Source organism: Triturus cristatus, chromosome 3_1 (assembly GCF_964204655.1).
Source record: "Triturus cristatus chromosome 3_1, aTriCri1.1, whole genome shotgun sequence".
NCBI lineage: Eukaryota > Metazoa > Chordata > Amphibia > Caudata > Salamandridae > Triturus > Triturus cristatus.
Window position 1 is genome coordinate 139935611 of NC_140583.1, and position 15117 is coordinate 139950727.

General features: G+C 43.5%; 1 protein-coding gene across 2 annotated transcripts in view; it reads right to left on the reverse strand.

Annotated features, from left to right (window-relative positions):
- TPCN2 (two pore segment channel 2) overlaps window positions 1-15117 on the reverse strand; it is a 261921-nt gene that overhangs the window by 103880 nt on the left and 142924 nt on the right. For both annotated transcript variants that reach the window (XM_085643579.1, XM_085643578.1), the window contains exons 9-11: window positions 6128-6193; window positions 3664-3728; window positions 3-106 (exon numbers count right to left, since the gene is read on the reverse strand). In XM_085643579.1, the coding sequence (XP_085499705.1) occupies window positions 3-106; window positions 3664-3728; window positions 6128-6193 (235 nt within the window). The remainder of the gene's footprint in view (window positions 1-2; window positions 107-3663; window positions 3729-6127; window positions 6194-15117) is intronic.

Sequence of the window (15117 nt, forward strand, 5' to 3'; positions counted from 1 at the left end):
ACACATGGTTATTGGTTTGCCCCAGAACCTCAGTGTGACAGCAGAGCACCTCGAAAGCCGCTCTTATTCCCAGGCGCCTTCGGAGAAGGGAAGCCTGAACAGATTTCTGAAAAAATAAGGAAAAAGGAAAACTTGTTCACTCACTGGGTACCATTCTCATTTGACAGAGACTTTTAACACAAGCCTAAGTTATTCTCCCCAGGCGGACAACTCAAAGGGTGTGGACCTGGGTGATGGGTTAGGAGGTGGGGCACACAAGGAATTTCACCAGGAGGCGAGAATAACATGAAGGCAGGACCAGACCATAGCAGGGACTCTTGCTCGCCATGAGAGGCGTGTGCATAAAACACAGAATAAAAAGACCTAACAAATCACAACTGAATGTGGAACACAAAAGATTAAGATCTTAACATTTCAGTGACATTTTGCAATACTTTTCGCATGAAACTGTGAATCTATGTCAATGGGGACACAAATGCACAACAGGGGTACATGATGGGGGCATAGCCTTACCAGACATACAAAATACTACATGGCCTCAGTTAATGGAGATCAAGAAATGGGCGCTCTCCCTCGCACCAAAAAAAATACAAAAAAATTGACCCTCTGCAGATCCACAGGCAGGTGGTGGCCCATAGGGGCTGCCCCTTCTGTTCTATATAGAAAGAAAGTGAAACAGTTCTTTCCTCCACAAACACCATCAGTGATAGGAACCTGGAAAACTGCAATAAGATGTATAGGTTGGAAATAGGAAATAAACAAAACACCACTATGGGACAGCGACCTACTTCGAGACGCGGGCAACGTTCAGGGTTTTAAAAAATGGAACCTAATATGAATCTGTAAACTGGGGGATATCCAGGAGAAAAAGAGCCAGGTGACACTATAATCACTCAAAGGGGAATATAAGCAGAGGGACACTGAAGCATACACATACTGACAACTTAGACATGCGCTTACAGTACACCTAGCATATGGAACACGTATCAAAGATGGGTCTCCGAGCGCAGGGTCCTTTCAGAACCCCTAGCAAACTTTTCAATATCACCAATGTAAGGAAAGGCCTGTTTGCACGATTCCTCCCAATGCTCCTGGTATTTTGACTCTGAGTGCCTAGATGCCTGCTAACCAGACATCTGTGCCAGTGCTATGACCCTTAAGAATTTTTATTTTATTTATTTGTATTTATTTATTTAAACTTATAACGCGCATCAGCTACCCGCAGTGGGTTTCCCGGCGCAAGGGATAGACTCAAGAAGAAAACAAACCTATGTAATGTGAGATTTGCTATACCCAATTGGCATAAACTTCACTTAGTTAATTCCCTAGTTTATGGTACCAGGAGTACCTACAGCCTGTAAGTTAGTGCCTCACCTTGGCGGCTGCACAAGTTGTGCCAACCTGGCTGAGACTACGTGGAAACATGTCTCCCAGCCTGCCACTGCAGACTGTCAGAGCACTTTTAAACTGTTAACTTTTCCATTTAACTGAATAGTTAAGCTCACAACTTCATTTTTAATAAATACATGCCACTCCTACAGCAGGTCTATCAATCCCTAAGGCAGGGTGCTAGATATTAAAAAGCAGGACATACATTTTTATATGTCCTATTAGTAAAAAACCCAAATTGTCATTTATACTGTGAAAAGGCACCAACCACTCAACTGTGCTAACTCCTGAATGGGACTACTAAAGTTGGTATTTCAAGGTATCAAACTAATCATCACATTAAACCCAACTTGATGCCCAAGTCAAATTGAATGTAACTTAAGTAAATGCAAATTTTTATAAATTGGTCACTATGTTGCCTCGGCTTTCTGGTGCCAAACACAGATGCTGGCCACTGGACAGCCTTCTGACTTCCTTGGAAGAAGTGTAAAGAACTCCCATGAGTAAGAATAACTGGGACCTGCCACCGAAAGAGGGGTCACCACTCCCTGGCAGTAAGCCACAGAGGGTGTGAGCTCTAAAGGCGGGCTTCAAAGGGGAAGCCACCTAAGAAGGCTTAATGGTGGACACATGAGGGGGCTGGTCTTTCTCCCCCAACGCCAACCCATCTACCTGAGAGGGGAAACCAGTTGGCAAACCATTTTTTGTGAGTGTGTAGCTCACCTCTTGGTTGGGCTACCAAGCTTCACACACCAAATTAAGATTCTGCCATTATGGGAGAGTGCAGAATAGGGCACTATCAGGTGGGAAAATAACCTACTAGCTCATTTGCTAATGAGCCGCAACATCCAGAAAGGCACTTTCTGGGCATAAATACAGCACTCCTGGCACCTAGACCTCAGACCACATCCTAACTGGACAGAGTACCAAAGAAGGACTGCCCTATGGTTCCTTGGACCTGGGAAGAGATGCTGCACCAACTGCTGGACTACACCTGCTGCTCTTTGGGCTAGCAAAGACAGGACGGTGCCTGTGGTGCCTGGCTCATGGAAAATGTGTTCCTGCGCCCCAGACAAAAAGAGAACTGCAAGAGTCAGTTGCCTGACATCCTGATACAGCAGTAGGGTGCCCAAAGCTGAAGTAGCTCATTCTTGTCAGTGAGTAGCCACAATGCTAGACCGCCGCTATCTGCCAATGTGCAGCCTAAACATAGTCCCGACACCACTGGGCCTGGGAAAATAATCAGAGTACAGTATGGCTGCCCAAGACGGACAATAGTCTTCATCAAAGGAAACAGCTGGTTTCGCTGGGACCAGAGATCAGTAGTCCAGTGGCAAGTGGACTTTGACTGGACCAAAGAAGACTACGAAGGACATCAACTCCAGTGACCAAAGTCGCCTCACTTAAAACATAGCCCAAGGAGTAGTCCTAGGAAGACCCCCATCAATCACATAGTATCCGCAGCATCTTCAGCATCCCTTACATCAGGAGCACTCTAGTACAGTCTAAAGCAGTAAGCCCATAGTGCCAGGAATTGGACTCGAGGCTGTCTTAGTGCCAAGGTAACTGTCCTACTACTCCTCATTGGTCCTACCGACCTTCCCCCGGATGGATATGGTTCCCCAAATGGGACCAAAGTAGCCAAACAACTCTAAGAGATTTACATAGTTTTTAAACTTTGCTCTTACCATAGCTTGTTAGCATTTTTTAATGGAAAGCTGGTGGATTTTTTTCATTTTGGTGTCTAAAAATTCAGATAAACAACATCTATTTTTATAAATTGGTGTGAAATTTTTAATTGTGTGTGGCTTTTTTATTTCATGGTTTTGGTATTTCTAAACGCTTTATACTTGTTCCTGTCTTTAAGCCTGACTGCTTGAAGCCATGGCTTCCCAGGGTGAGCGAAGGTTTAGCAAATGAGCATAACTGGAACCAAGTTGGTTTCCGGAGTGTATTTAATTTGCACAATCACACCATATAAGACACCATAAGTCCTCACGGGTTTCCAAGGGTGTGCCTTATACCTGGCTGCTGGGACTGGTCTAAGACCTTGTATGGCTTCCAACCATTAATAACAGAGGATCACAAAACGTTTAGAAGGAAATAATGTAAAACTTCTGTGAAATCCTACCCAAGCAATTATTGGTCATGATCACTACTACAATATCTCCTAGCACAGGTTTTACTTTTTGGTGCTTTGTCGTGATGGTGAACTTTAACTTTTTATTTATTAGTCGTATTAAATGGATAGCAATAAATAAAAATGCAACTTACCAGCAGGTAACCCCTAAATTGATTGTATATTATGGCCGTCAGTAAATTCATCAAAAACAAACTTCCTTAAATGAGACAAAGAAAAGGTCTATGGTGAGATTTTCTTTTTAAAAATATGCAGTAGTGTCAAAAACAAAGGTGTAGCCAACTCTTTTTAAAGGGACAGTGATACTACCCCACCATGACAGATCTCATTTGGACATTTAGTGCATTTATTTTTTTATCCCCAAATAAGCAAATATATGCTGAGATTAGTGGTTCTCCTGCAACACGAATGCTCCTTCCAGCTTAAAAATACATGGGAGCAGGGTCAGCGAGGTGTGAACCTGCCACCATAGACTCCACCTACCCACTCGAAGAGGTTAAAGATGGAAAAGGAAGCAACTGGGTGTGTAATGGAGGGTGGCTGGGCATCTGAGTGGAGCATTGATTGGTTAAATTAAATTCCAATTTTATATAAGTGAGGCAAAACAGGAAAATAGTGATGTCAGTGAAAGATTTTTTTAGTGTGGCAAGAGCATGATGGCTAAAAGGAAGGAATAGACAAGCCACCTTCAAGATGAGAGGTACATAACATGCTTGTGTAAATACAGAAATATTTCTAAGAATGGTGCTGTTAAATGGTTTGTGTTCGGTTTCGTGAATCTGTCCCCGTTGACTCCACTGATCACTATTTCATTGAGGAGGCGATGGAAGCGGAGAGGTGCCATGGAGGAGAGTCTGGACCAGCTTCAAAAACTTTGGTTGAAACTTGGAAGATACCATTTTAGCAGCTCATCCCAAACTTTAAGACTTATCCCATTCATAACATTCTGAATGACCCAGGAAGGGCATCCCACACTTGGACATGTTCAATGAGGCCTAAAATGAACTGGGATAAGCACTGCATGGAACTCATTTTACGCGACTGAGAACGCTTTACAAAATTAAACACTGTCTATTTTTACATTCACAGAATCATTTTTCATTCTCCCTACCACCAAGTATAGGATGGTTGGTCTAGAAGAAGGAGAAAATGCTTCACCAATGGGAGCAGATAGAATATTTCTCACAGCTGGGGTACCCAAGAAGATGATAATACCTCAAACCAAACTCCGCATCGCTTTATTAATGGTTGTTGGGGTATAGTTCAAAGAAAATGCCAAATTGGGGGTAAGATTTTATGGTGCTATTACCCTAATGACTGGTCACCACCCATTTCAAATGGCTACCTTACATATGGTCGAACCCATAGTGGTTTTTAGAGACCAGGATGAGACCGGATGGTGAAGCATGCCTTTACTATAGTGGGAGTGGGTCTTACAAAATAATTTTTTTTTTCTGTATTAGCAGGGTGTCTTGTGAGGCAAATTTGTATAAAGTTTGTGCAGTACAGTATTTAGCCAAACAAGAGCATGTGAGGAACCAGTAGCGGGAAATGCACACAAGTAAAGTCAGTATACAGTTTTGATGATACATTTTGTGTTTAAGGGATATAAAATATAAAAGTGGAAGGTGCTGATTGTCTTGCAGAGTCGATACACACTCATCGGAGCACCTTAAAGCTTTGCTTTGGTTGGCTCACGAGGAGCTGGGTGTAAAATCACAGCAACTGTGGTAACTTCACTGCATCCACGCCTGGAGCATCCGAGTAAGGTGAATACATCATAGGCAGCTGGCGAATCAAAGAATGGCCATTTCATGGTTAGAGAATACGTAACATCAACAAGGGATCTTCTTGGGGTCTCGCAATGTAATAAAAGTATAGCAGTTCTACAACTGGCTTATGGCTGCCTCTGCCCGGGCTACTCTTCATGGAAGAGTGTGGAGTATGGACTGGTAGCTGGAGCGCTAGACTGGATCACGCGCAACATGCATGGCTTATTATTTCTGTAGTGTGGGGACTGCAGAGTCTCGAAAGGAGGCACAGATATGTTGAGGTGTCTGTCGGCTATATGGTATATTGGGTCGAATGTATTTTCTAAACAGCAATTTCACCTTTTGCACAGTTACCATCCTGTCTAGCTCAAATGTACACATGATCGGCTTCAAATCCTTTTTTCACGGATGTCCCACATACGATATTTGCGTGGGATTTTACTTTACTTTTTAGTCGTTTTTTTTTTTTAATTGGGATGCTTCTTTATTAACTTTTATTAATTTTATGGGTTTTTAAATGTTATGAGATTTCTATTGTTGGACTGTAATTCCCAAAACTAGTTTGTATTTCCTAGGATAATTTTTTTTAATGAATTGGCATGTTTTTATTGTATTTTAAAAAAGAAAAAAAGTTTACATTGTACCTTTTATGGTTCTGTTGAACCGAAATAAAGAAAATATGATAATTTTGAGACGTCTTTGTGGGACCCAAGTAAGCAGGCCTTCAAAGAAGAAGTTAGGAGTGTAGATTTTCTGTAAAGCTGCCATGCGCGAAAATAAACAAACGCCCACAAAAAGATTTAAGCAACAATTACACAGGTCTTACCTATGACTGTGAAGACAATGAAGAAGAGGGAATATGCTCGGTGTTTGGAATACGCTGGCATCATTACTGCAAGGAGGAAGAAAACAAGGAGCTCCATCAGTGCGAGCGAAAAAATCCGAAATATTCAAGCATTAATTACCATGTTTGTGGCATTCGGAAACTCGAGAGAAAATGTTACAGAAATAGGAGAAAGCGCAGGTAGGTAATTATGTCCCCCAATTAGAAGACTAAAGAAACTTAATTTAAAGTACACAACCTCCTGTGTAGCACCAGTCATTGTCTATTATTTTTTTAGGGTCGCATGGATTAACGTTACTAAAGGAAGGAAGTGGTTGGTCGTTCACATTACAACCCAAGTCTCTAATTTTAGGGTGTTTGTGATTATACTGTCATCTCTAAAAGGAACATGTTCAACCAAAACCTCTGGGACAGATACAATAAATCAATTCTACAGCTCGACAACCCAATGCAAAGTAGACTGGTGTTCTATATTTTGTCAGTAAATGGTTTGTTCAACGTAATTTAATTTCTTTCAGTGTGTAATTTGAGCCAGTGCTTTCCGGTGCTCGGCATCAGCACTTGTGACAGTCTGCCACAAGGTGGCGCTATCAGATGAATTTACAGATAAGTACAACAGTTATTCATTAATTCAGTACACAATAAAAATGACTAATACCTACCACACAGGCCGTTCTTATAGCTTTGGGGGCCTTTTAAAAGTGTGAGGATTAGTCTGTTTCTGCTGTCATTGGCAGTTCTGGCAGGGGCAAGCTGAAGTAACCTCAGGCACTCATATTTTGTTTTTACATTTTTGTTTTTAAAAATTAAGCACCTTGTTGAAGCATGAATTCAATTAAAATGCGGTCACCCATGGGAACTTTCTGCTAAAAAGCCAGGTGCGGAATTTAATCACTGGTGCATTCCCATTATGTTCGAACAGTTGTGTGAAGTGGACTTTACAACCTAATCTAGAGCTCACGTCTGCTCGGCCCTGTGCACTGCTGTGCATTTGTCTTGTGCGTTCAGGTGTGCTGCACAACTGAAGATAGACTTACTACCAGGTTGTCACACTGGGTTTAGAACCACAGGAATAGCAGACAGACAGGCCATACTCCCCTAATAACCTTACCATTCACCAATCATTTCATCGATACCAAAAAGCACAAATAGTTATTTTCTCCGAGGTTGGAAATCATCTTCTCTGCTTTCTTTCTGTGAAGCTGCAGCCTTGGGAAGACCTCCGTGACTGCTAGTGAAAGCCGGACCTTATTCTTGTTCAGGAGCGGACACCAGGGACTTCATCACCCAGGCTCCCCCGCACCGCTGACGCTCCTCTTCGCGCCCAGAGGCGCACAAGTTCTCCCGAGGCCTCCCGCTGCACGTGACGCGCTGTGCTGCACCGGGGTAGAAGCGGACACCAGGGGCTTCATACCCAAGGCTCCCCCGCACCGCTGACGCTCCTCTTCGCGCCCAGAGGCGCACACGTTCTCCCAAGGCCTCCCGCTGCGCGGGACGCACGCAGGCTGTGCCCAGGCAAAGCCTGGGCCAAGGGCGGGCCTGTCCTTGCCCCTCATTGCCAGAAAGAGGCAGGGCAGGGCCATCTTTCTTGGCTCTGCAACGCGGGGACACTACCACTGCGAGTCTTGCTATTTCTCTTTTTGGTAGTTTTTTCCCTCTCTTGGTATTGTCCTTTGGTAACCCGGTGAAAAAGGTTTGACCTCAGACATTTGGATTCGCAACAACACTTAGTGTAGTTCATTCTCTGTTTTAATTTTTCACTTTTAACTGGATTGCGAGACGATTGCTGGTTGTACGTACTGACTGTAACGAGCTTACAATTTCTCTTTTAAATAGGATTGTATATTCTCACCCTTGTTTTTTAATCTTATACCTTTAAAAAGATACAATTCTCAAAAAATAATGGACGAAAGAAAAATCAGTGAGGAGGGACTGAAGGGCATTGCCCGAAGGCCACTAGATGCAAACTGGCTCGTAAACCAGCAGTGACCAATGGTGTTTTAGATCATATTGATCATCTATTAGTGGAATGTGAGGAGATCTTGGCTCCCGCCACCCATCCCGACACGATAGATACTTTGTACCCTCGAGGAGAGTTATTGAATCCTACCAACCATTGTCAACTCTACCCCGGACCCTAATCCCTATTCTATTCCTGCGATACGTGTACCCGCCATTTTCAATAAGCGGAATACACGCAGCAACAGAACGCCCTACCCCCCCCGCAGCCACCCAAGGCAACCCCAATGATAGGGAGCACACAGCTGTATCTGATGCATTGGAGAGAGGGGTACTGTCTATTGCCACTAATGTTACCAATGCTACAGATAAAACCCTAGACATCACAGATAATATTGATATAATACAGACACTAACATGGTCTTGACAAATAGGTTTCCCCCCCCTACAGAATTTGGCCCACGACAAGCTAGGTGGAGCGACTGAGCTGGGGAGCATTTCTCTACTCCAAGTGAAACATCAAGTGACCAAAGGGCTAAGGGCATTCCATACGTATAACTAGTAGAGGGTCAGGATATGGCTCGAATTGTGCTAGATTTAAGGGCTGAAGTTACCTCTCTTAAGGCACTAATTGTAGCACTTACCAACCAGGTTAATCTTCTGCAAGAGAGGCATTCCCACAACATCTCATTCAAAGCCAGAAATCGTCGGCTACCAGGGATCTGATATTATCCCGAACTCCATAGCTCCCTTAATGTCCATTTCTACACGTCATTTTGTTCCTGCCCTCAGCAAGAATGACTTGCAAAGCCACGGCAGAACTCAAACTGCCAATGGCCAACAAACAAACCATATCCAACACCAGGCTCAAAGCCAGGGGAGGAATAAATATAATATATATATATATATATATATATATATATATATATATATATATATATATATATATATATATATATATATATACACATACACACACACATATATATATATAGATATATATATACACATATACATATATACACACACACACAACAAATGTGCCTAAAATCCCCTCACACATAAGATACGAAGATAAAGACTACCTGACTAATAAAGCTATACATTGAATCCATAAAGTGAGGGAGTGCAGATCAGTTATCAGGGAAATACCGGCATTTCCTAGAGCCGGTGTTTCGTTAAAACTAACGATTATTACTATTGCACTGTATCATTGTACTGTATTTCTTGGGGCTGTAGGAGCTGTGTTCAATGCTCCTTGGGGTCTTTTACTTTTTAAACTTACCTGCATTAGCACATCGTTTCTGGGCAACGCTCAATACTGGGTTAGCGTTCTAGTGTTCGCTACCCTCATTGCGCAGGTCACGTCTTGGCAATTATATTAAGGCCGAAGACGGATACGCCCCGCTGGCGCGCCTAAGGCAAGCCCGTCTGCGCCTGAACGGGCCCAGGGGCCTTGACCCCTGATACCCCATTCAGGCACCCTCTAATCTACACCACGGAGGAGCTTAAGACCCTTAGACCCAAACTTCCTATTCAATTCGCTCATATGATGAAACCTGACGAACCGATTATAGAATGTACTTTATGTCAATTCAAACCATGTTCCATCTTTAAAGTTTCTGAGGACTATGACACTATAAAGAGTGCTAAAATGTTGCTCCTGAATTGCCGCTCTTTGGCTAAACACGCAGAGAAAATATGCCTACTGCTGGACGACTTAAAGCCCGATTTGCTTTTCTTTACAGAAACCTGGTTGAATGACGAAGGGGGTCCGGTGGTCATCCAAACCCTGACTTCGGGTTATGCTATATCCAGACTCGATAGGACTGCAGGGCGAGGTGGTGGCCTAGCTATTATTTATAGGGACAGTTTTAAATGTCACATTATGGCTAGTCCCCTACTCAACTGTGAAAGTCTTTATTTTACGATCAGTATATCGCAGACTGACACATTTTCAGGCATCTTAGTCTATCGCCCTCCTGGCCCGGCAGGCAAATTTTGTAAACATCTCTTGGATAAGGTTTCCAGCCTGGCCAGTTCACTTCCTAATTTTACACTCCTTGGAGATTTCAACCTCCACTTTGATGAAGCTCTTCTTTCCTCAGTAGCGGAGGTTATGGAAGGTCTTGAAATATTGGATCTAAAACTGTTGAACAATAAACCCACATATAACGAAGGACATACTCTCGATCCCATTTTTCCGAATATCGCCAACTTAATGGTGTCTGACCCGGTTTCCCTCCCTTGGTCGGACTATTTTTTGATTCCTTTTTCTTGGATAATCCAAGAGACAGCCCCACAGATAAAGGAAAACACCAGATGGGTACGGCCCTGGACCGGACCCTGGGCCAAACTATCATACGACTCATGGACAAGGCATCTAAAAGTGTCAGTCCCTACAGTAGATTCCAATCCAGCTATTGCTAAAGACCAGCTTAATAAATGGATGGAATCGTCACTGGATTTGGTTCTACCTAAGAAACTTATACATAAAAAAGAAGGGGCCACCATAATTTATGGTACACTCCCAAGTTGCGTGCTCTTAGACAAATTTCTAAGCAGCTAGAACGGCATTGGAGGAAAGATCCGACAGCGGATAGGAAGGAGGAATATAGAACTTCCATCAGAACCTATAAGTATGACATAAAATTAGCGAAATCCGTTTTTTTCAAAAAGGAAATTCTTTTAGCAGAAAATCGACCCCGTGAAATTTTTGAAATTGCCAAATTTCTTTTTATTCCGCCACCCCCCCACCCCCCCCCCCAGCACTGATAAGGATATCCCCCGACGTAATTTAATTGCTAAATTTTTTAACGAGAAAATCCAAGCCATTTATCAATCATTCCTGGCGGTGTTGGAACCCCAAACAATGCCCTCTGCATGTCTTGCTGCTAATCTGCTAGAGCGTATCCCCCCATAAATTTGATTACTCTTCAGAATATCTTTAACTAAGTTAAATCAGGAGCCCCTTCAGATGTAACCCCTCCTGATATCTTAAGACAAGTCTTTGAAATAGTTGCGCCGACAATTCTTAATGTAATTAATGCATCCTTCAAAGTAGGATCTGTGCCTCTCCTGTGGAAACAGGCGATGGCGATAGCCTTATTAAAGAAACCCGATTTAGATTCTGACATTCTATCTTTCTATCTAATTATCGCCCCATTTAACTACTACCTGCTATGGGAAAACTGGCAGAGAAATATGTCAACACCACAATCTCAAATTTTTTTTTAGAAGAGCATAACTGTCTCCACCCCACTCAGACGGGGTTCAGAGCGCAACAGAGCACGGAAACTGCTTTGTTAGTTGTGGTGGAGAGTTTAAGAAAAATCATGGATAACGGGGGCTGCGCGGCACTGATTTTACTTGACCTTAGCGCAGCCTTCGATACCGTGAATCACCAACTTCTGATCCAGAGGCTTAAGGACGTTGGAATCTCTGGTATGGCATTAAAGTGGTTGCGATCATTCCTTCAAGACCGATCATTTGTGGTTTTTGATGAACATTTCTCATTGGAACCATTACCTCTTAGGTGTGGGGTGCCTCAGGGCTCATCTCGGAGCCCCACGCTTTTTAATGTGTATATGAGCCCTGTGGCGGAACTGGTAACCCCTCATGACATCCAGATCATTACATATGCAGATGACACCCAGCTAGTAGTTTCTTTTGGTCAAGAAGATACATCTGCTCCTAATCTGGCGTTGTGTCTGCAAGAAGTGTCGAGGTGGATGGACGACTCCTATTTAAAGCTTAACGGTGATAAAACTGAACTGTTGTTCCTGGGAAACTGTCCTCCATGCACTATTGCCCCCTCCTGGCCCAAATGTCTTGGCCCTTCTCCAACCCCAAAAGCTGAAATTAAGAGCCCGGAAGTCTGGATAGACCACAACTTGAATTTTAAAAAACAAGCAAGTAAAGTGGCCGCAGGTTGCAACGGTTTGCTCAGAATGCTCAGGAAGATTCTCCACCTACTTCCACCCACTGTTAGGAGAATAGTGGTCCAGACACTTGTTCTTTCTCGCCTGGACTATGCTAATGTCCTTTATCTGGGTGCCCCTTTGGTAGCCACCAATAGGCTACAGGTCATCCAGAACTGCGCAGCACGACTACTCACCTACTCGGCTAGATGCATGTCTGCTAGACCTTCTCTGGCAACGTTGCACTGGCTGCCGGTTGTGCAAAGGATCCATTTTAAAGCATTGTGCATTGCTCATAAGGCCCTCTCTAAAAAGGGCCCCCCAGTTGTTAGATCCCTCATTCAGCCATATTGTCCCTCTAGACCACTGAGATCAGAAAATAAGCATCTTGTCCTAGTTCCTACTATAAAAAGGATGCGCAGCGGAGGACGTCGCTACGGGTACATGGCAGCAAAACTTTGGAACAGTTTGCCACTGATGATTCAGTCTGAATCTAATTATCTTCTGTACCGTAAACGTTTAAAGACTCATCTGTTTCCCTAATTCTTGTATCTGATCTAGGATTTGCTATAGCGCTGGGACGCTCTAGGGTAGCCATGCGCTCTATAAATGTCCTTTCAATTCAATTTCAATTCATGGGCTAAAAGATTACCTGATCACTCCTCCAAATTGGATGACATTGAGTTACACTTTAAGGATGGGAACATATCCCATAATCTTGTTTCTTTAGAGGCAAGATGTTGTTCTCCGACACCTATTGGTATGCAACTAAAAAACAGACTCCATACTTTACCCCAGTTACAAACTACCAGCCATAGTGAATCTTTAATGGGGACAGATTCATCACTTGCCACTGTCGATTGACTAACTTATGAAAAATCTAGGCCTATAACTAACCATATGGTAACACTCTTGAAAGGCGTAAGTGTAGGGATCGAAGACCACTCACAGACCGATACTGGTACCCTCGATGACAAGACTTGTCTATCATGTGAGATGGTCCCTGACCCGTGGCCAAGTTGTGACATGGAAGGGAACCATACCTCATGCTCGTTATGAGGTCTGGCATCAAAACTTAGAATTTTAGAATGGAACGTAGCTGGAGTGAGGCCCAAAGTGGCGCTTGCGCACTGGGTTCAATACATAGAACATCATGATATATGTATTTTGCAAGAAACATGGTCAACCACTCCAGTTTTTATACCTGGGTCGATAACCTTCTGCTCCCCAGCACTTAACAAAAAGCAAGGCTGGGCTGCTGGGGGGCTACTGATCGGGATCAAAATAGATCTCCTCTGTGTGAGATCAATACCCATGGCCTGGATATCTTAGCCATTCATATCAGGGGCAGGAATGGTGCAGGATAAGATCTTTTTAATTATTATGCCCGAGGCTCTAAAGCCTGATGCAGGTCGTCTACCATACAAATATAAGAAGACTGTCTAGAGGGGAGGGAGGTCTATAGCTCCACTAATAGCAGGCAACTTTAAATGTCACCTATGAACCTCAAGACGTAGAGGATATAACTGACAGTGGTAAGCTCAATGAGCTATGGCATGTACCTGTGCTTTATTTTCCACCTATTAAAAAATGGACATGCACAGCGTTGCAGCTTCATGCATTAACACTTGAATATGGGCTAAGGGCAGCAAATGGGCCAGCGAGCCTTATTCCTTACAATAGATTTTATGCTAAGTGAGATTTCAGCTAAGGAAAATAGCCTCGAGGTCCGGTGACTACTATGGGCAATAATAGGAGCTATAGTAGCCAAATCCCCTATCCCAGGATATACTGCTTGTAGTTTCTCCTTGCATCTCTTATTTCTGGCAGGATGTTTGCTCTAATGGCAGAAGTTAGATTAGATCTAGTAACTCTGCACCCCTCGTTAAACCAAGCGCAGCGTGTTCATGCAGATTTGGGCTTACCCTTGGGCTGGTGGGGCATAGTAAAATAGGATGTCAGTTGTTTAAAGAAAGCTGAGTGACAATCCGTGATCTTAGAAAATCCAACCTGCTGCTCTAGTAGACTTCCCAACTCACTATAGCTATCTAATAAGTTGATCTTTATACTTCTTCAAAGTGACATCGCCAATAGGTCCAAATACATCTGGGGATTTGGCAAGGGGTATTGCTGCAGGAGCTCCCATACCACCTTCATGGAAGGGGGCCCAGGTGATGCCAGTTTTTGAGAAGGGGGATCGCTCCCTAGCAATCAACTATAGGCCCATCAGCCTGATCGATAGTGCACAGAAAGTTTTCTCCAGGGCACTAGCAAAGAACACTGCATGGATGGAGGAGAAAAATATTGTATCCCTCTTCCAGGCAGGGTTCAGAAGGAGGATTAGCATCCTCAATCAGGTCTTTCATTTCAGTCTATTGGCATGGAAAACTGAGTATCGAAAAGGGGAGCCTGTACATTGCATTTATTGATCTGAAGCCAGCTTTTGACCTCATCCCCAGGTCTAAGCTGTGGTATGTCCTGCAGGAGCCAGGCCTTCCCCCAAAGCTCCCGGCGCTGGTTGTCCGTCTTCAGGAGGACAACTACACCAGGATCTAATGGGGAGACCAGGGACAGCGGAAAGATGCGATCAGTGTGGATATGGGGGTCAGATAGGGTTGCGTGCTGGTCCCCACTCTATTCTCATTATTGATAAACGGTGCTGTCCAACATTTAGCGGAAGTGCCAGCTGATGCCCCTGTGTTGCAGGGAGTCAAAGTAACAACTCTTTTGTTTGCGGATGACACATTGATAGTGTCCAAAACGTCCAGTGGTCTGCAATTGCTCTTGGATCATTTCAAGGCCTTTTGTGATCAAAGAGGTCTCGAGGTTAAAACCTCTAAAACTAAATTTCTGTTAATGAATCCACACAGAACGTTCAAAGGTAAAATGCTGCTAGGGGGATCCCGCTTGAGAGAGTGACAACCTTTGATTATTTGGGTATCACCCTACCTGAGAAAATAATATGGAAAGATCACACTATGAAGCGGGGCCTTCAGCAGAGGCAGACCATTGGGGTATTGATTAAGGAGCATAGAACTTCACAAACTAAGCCAATAACTGCTCCTCTGCATATCTATGATCATAAGGTGGTGA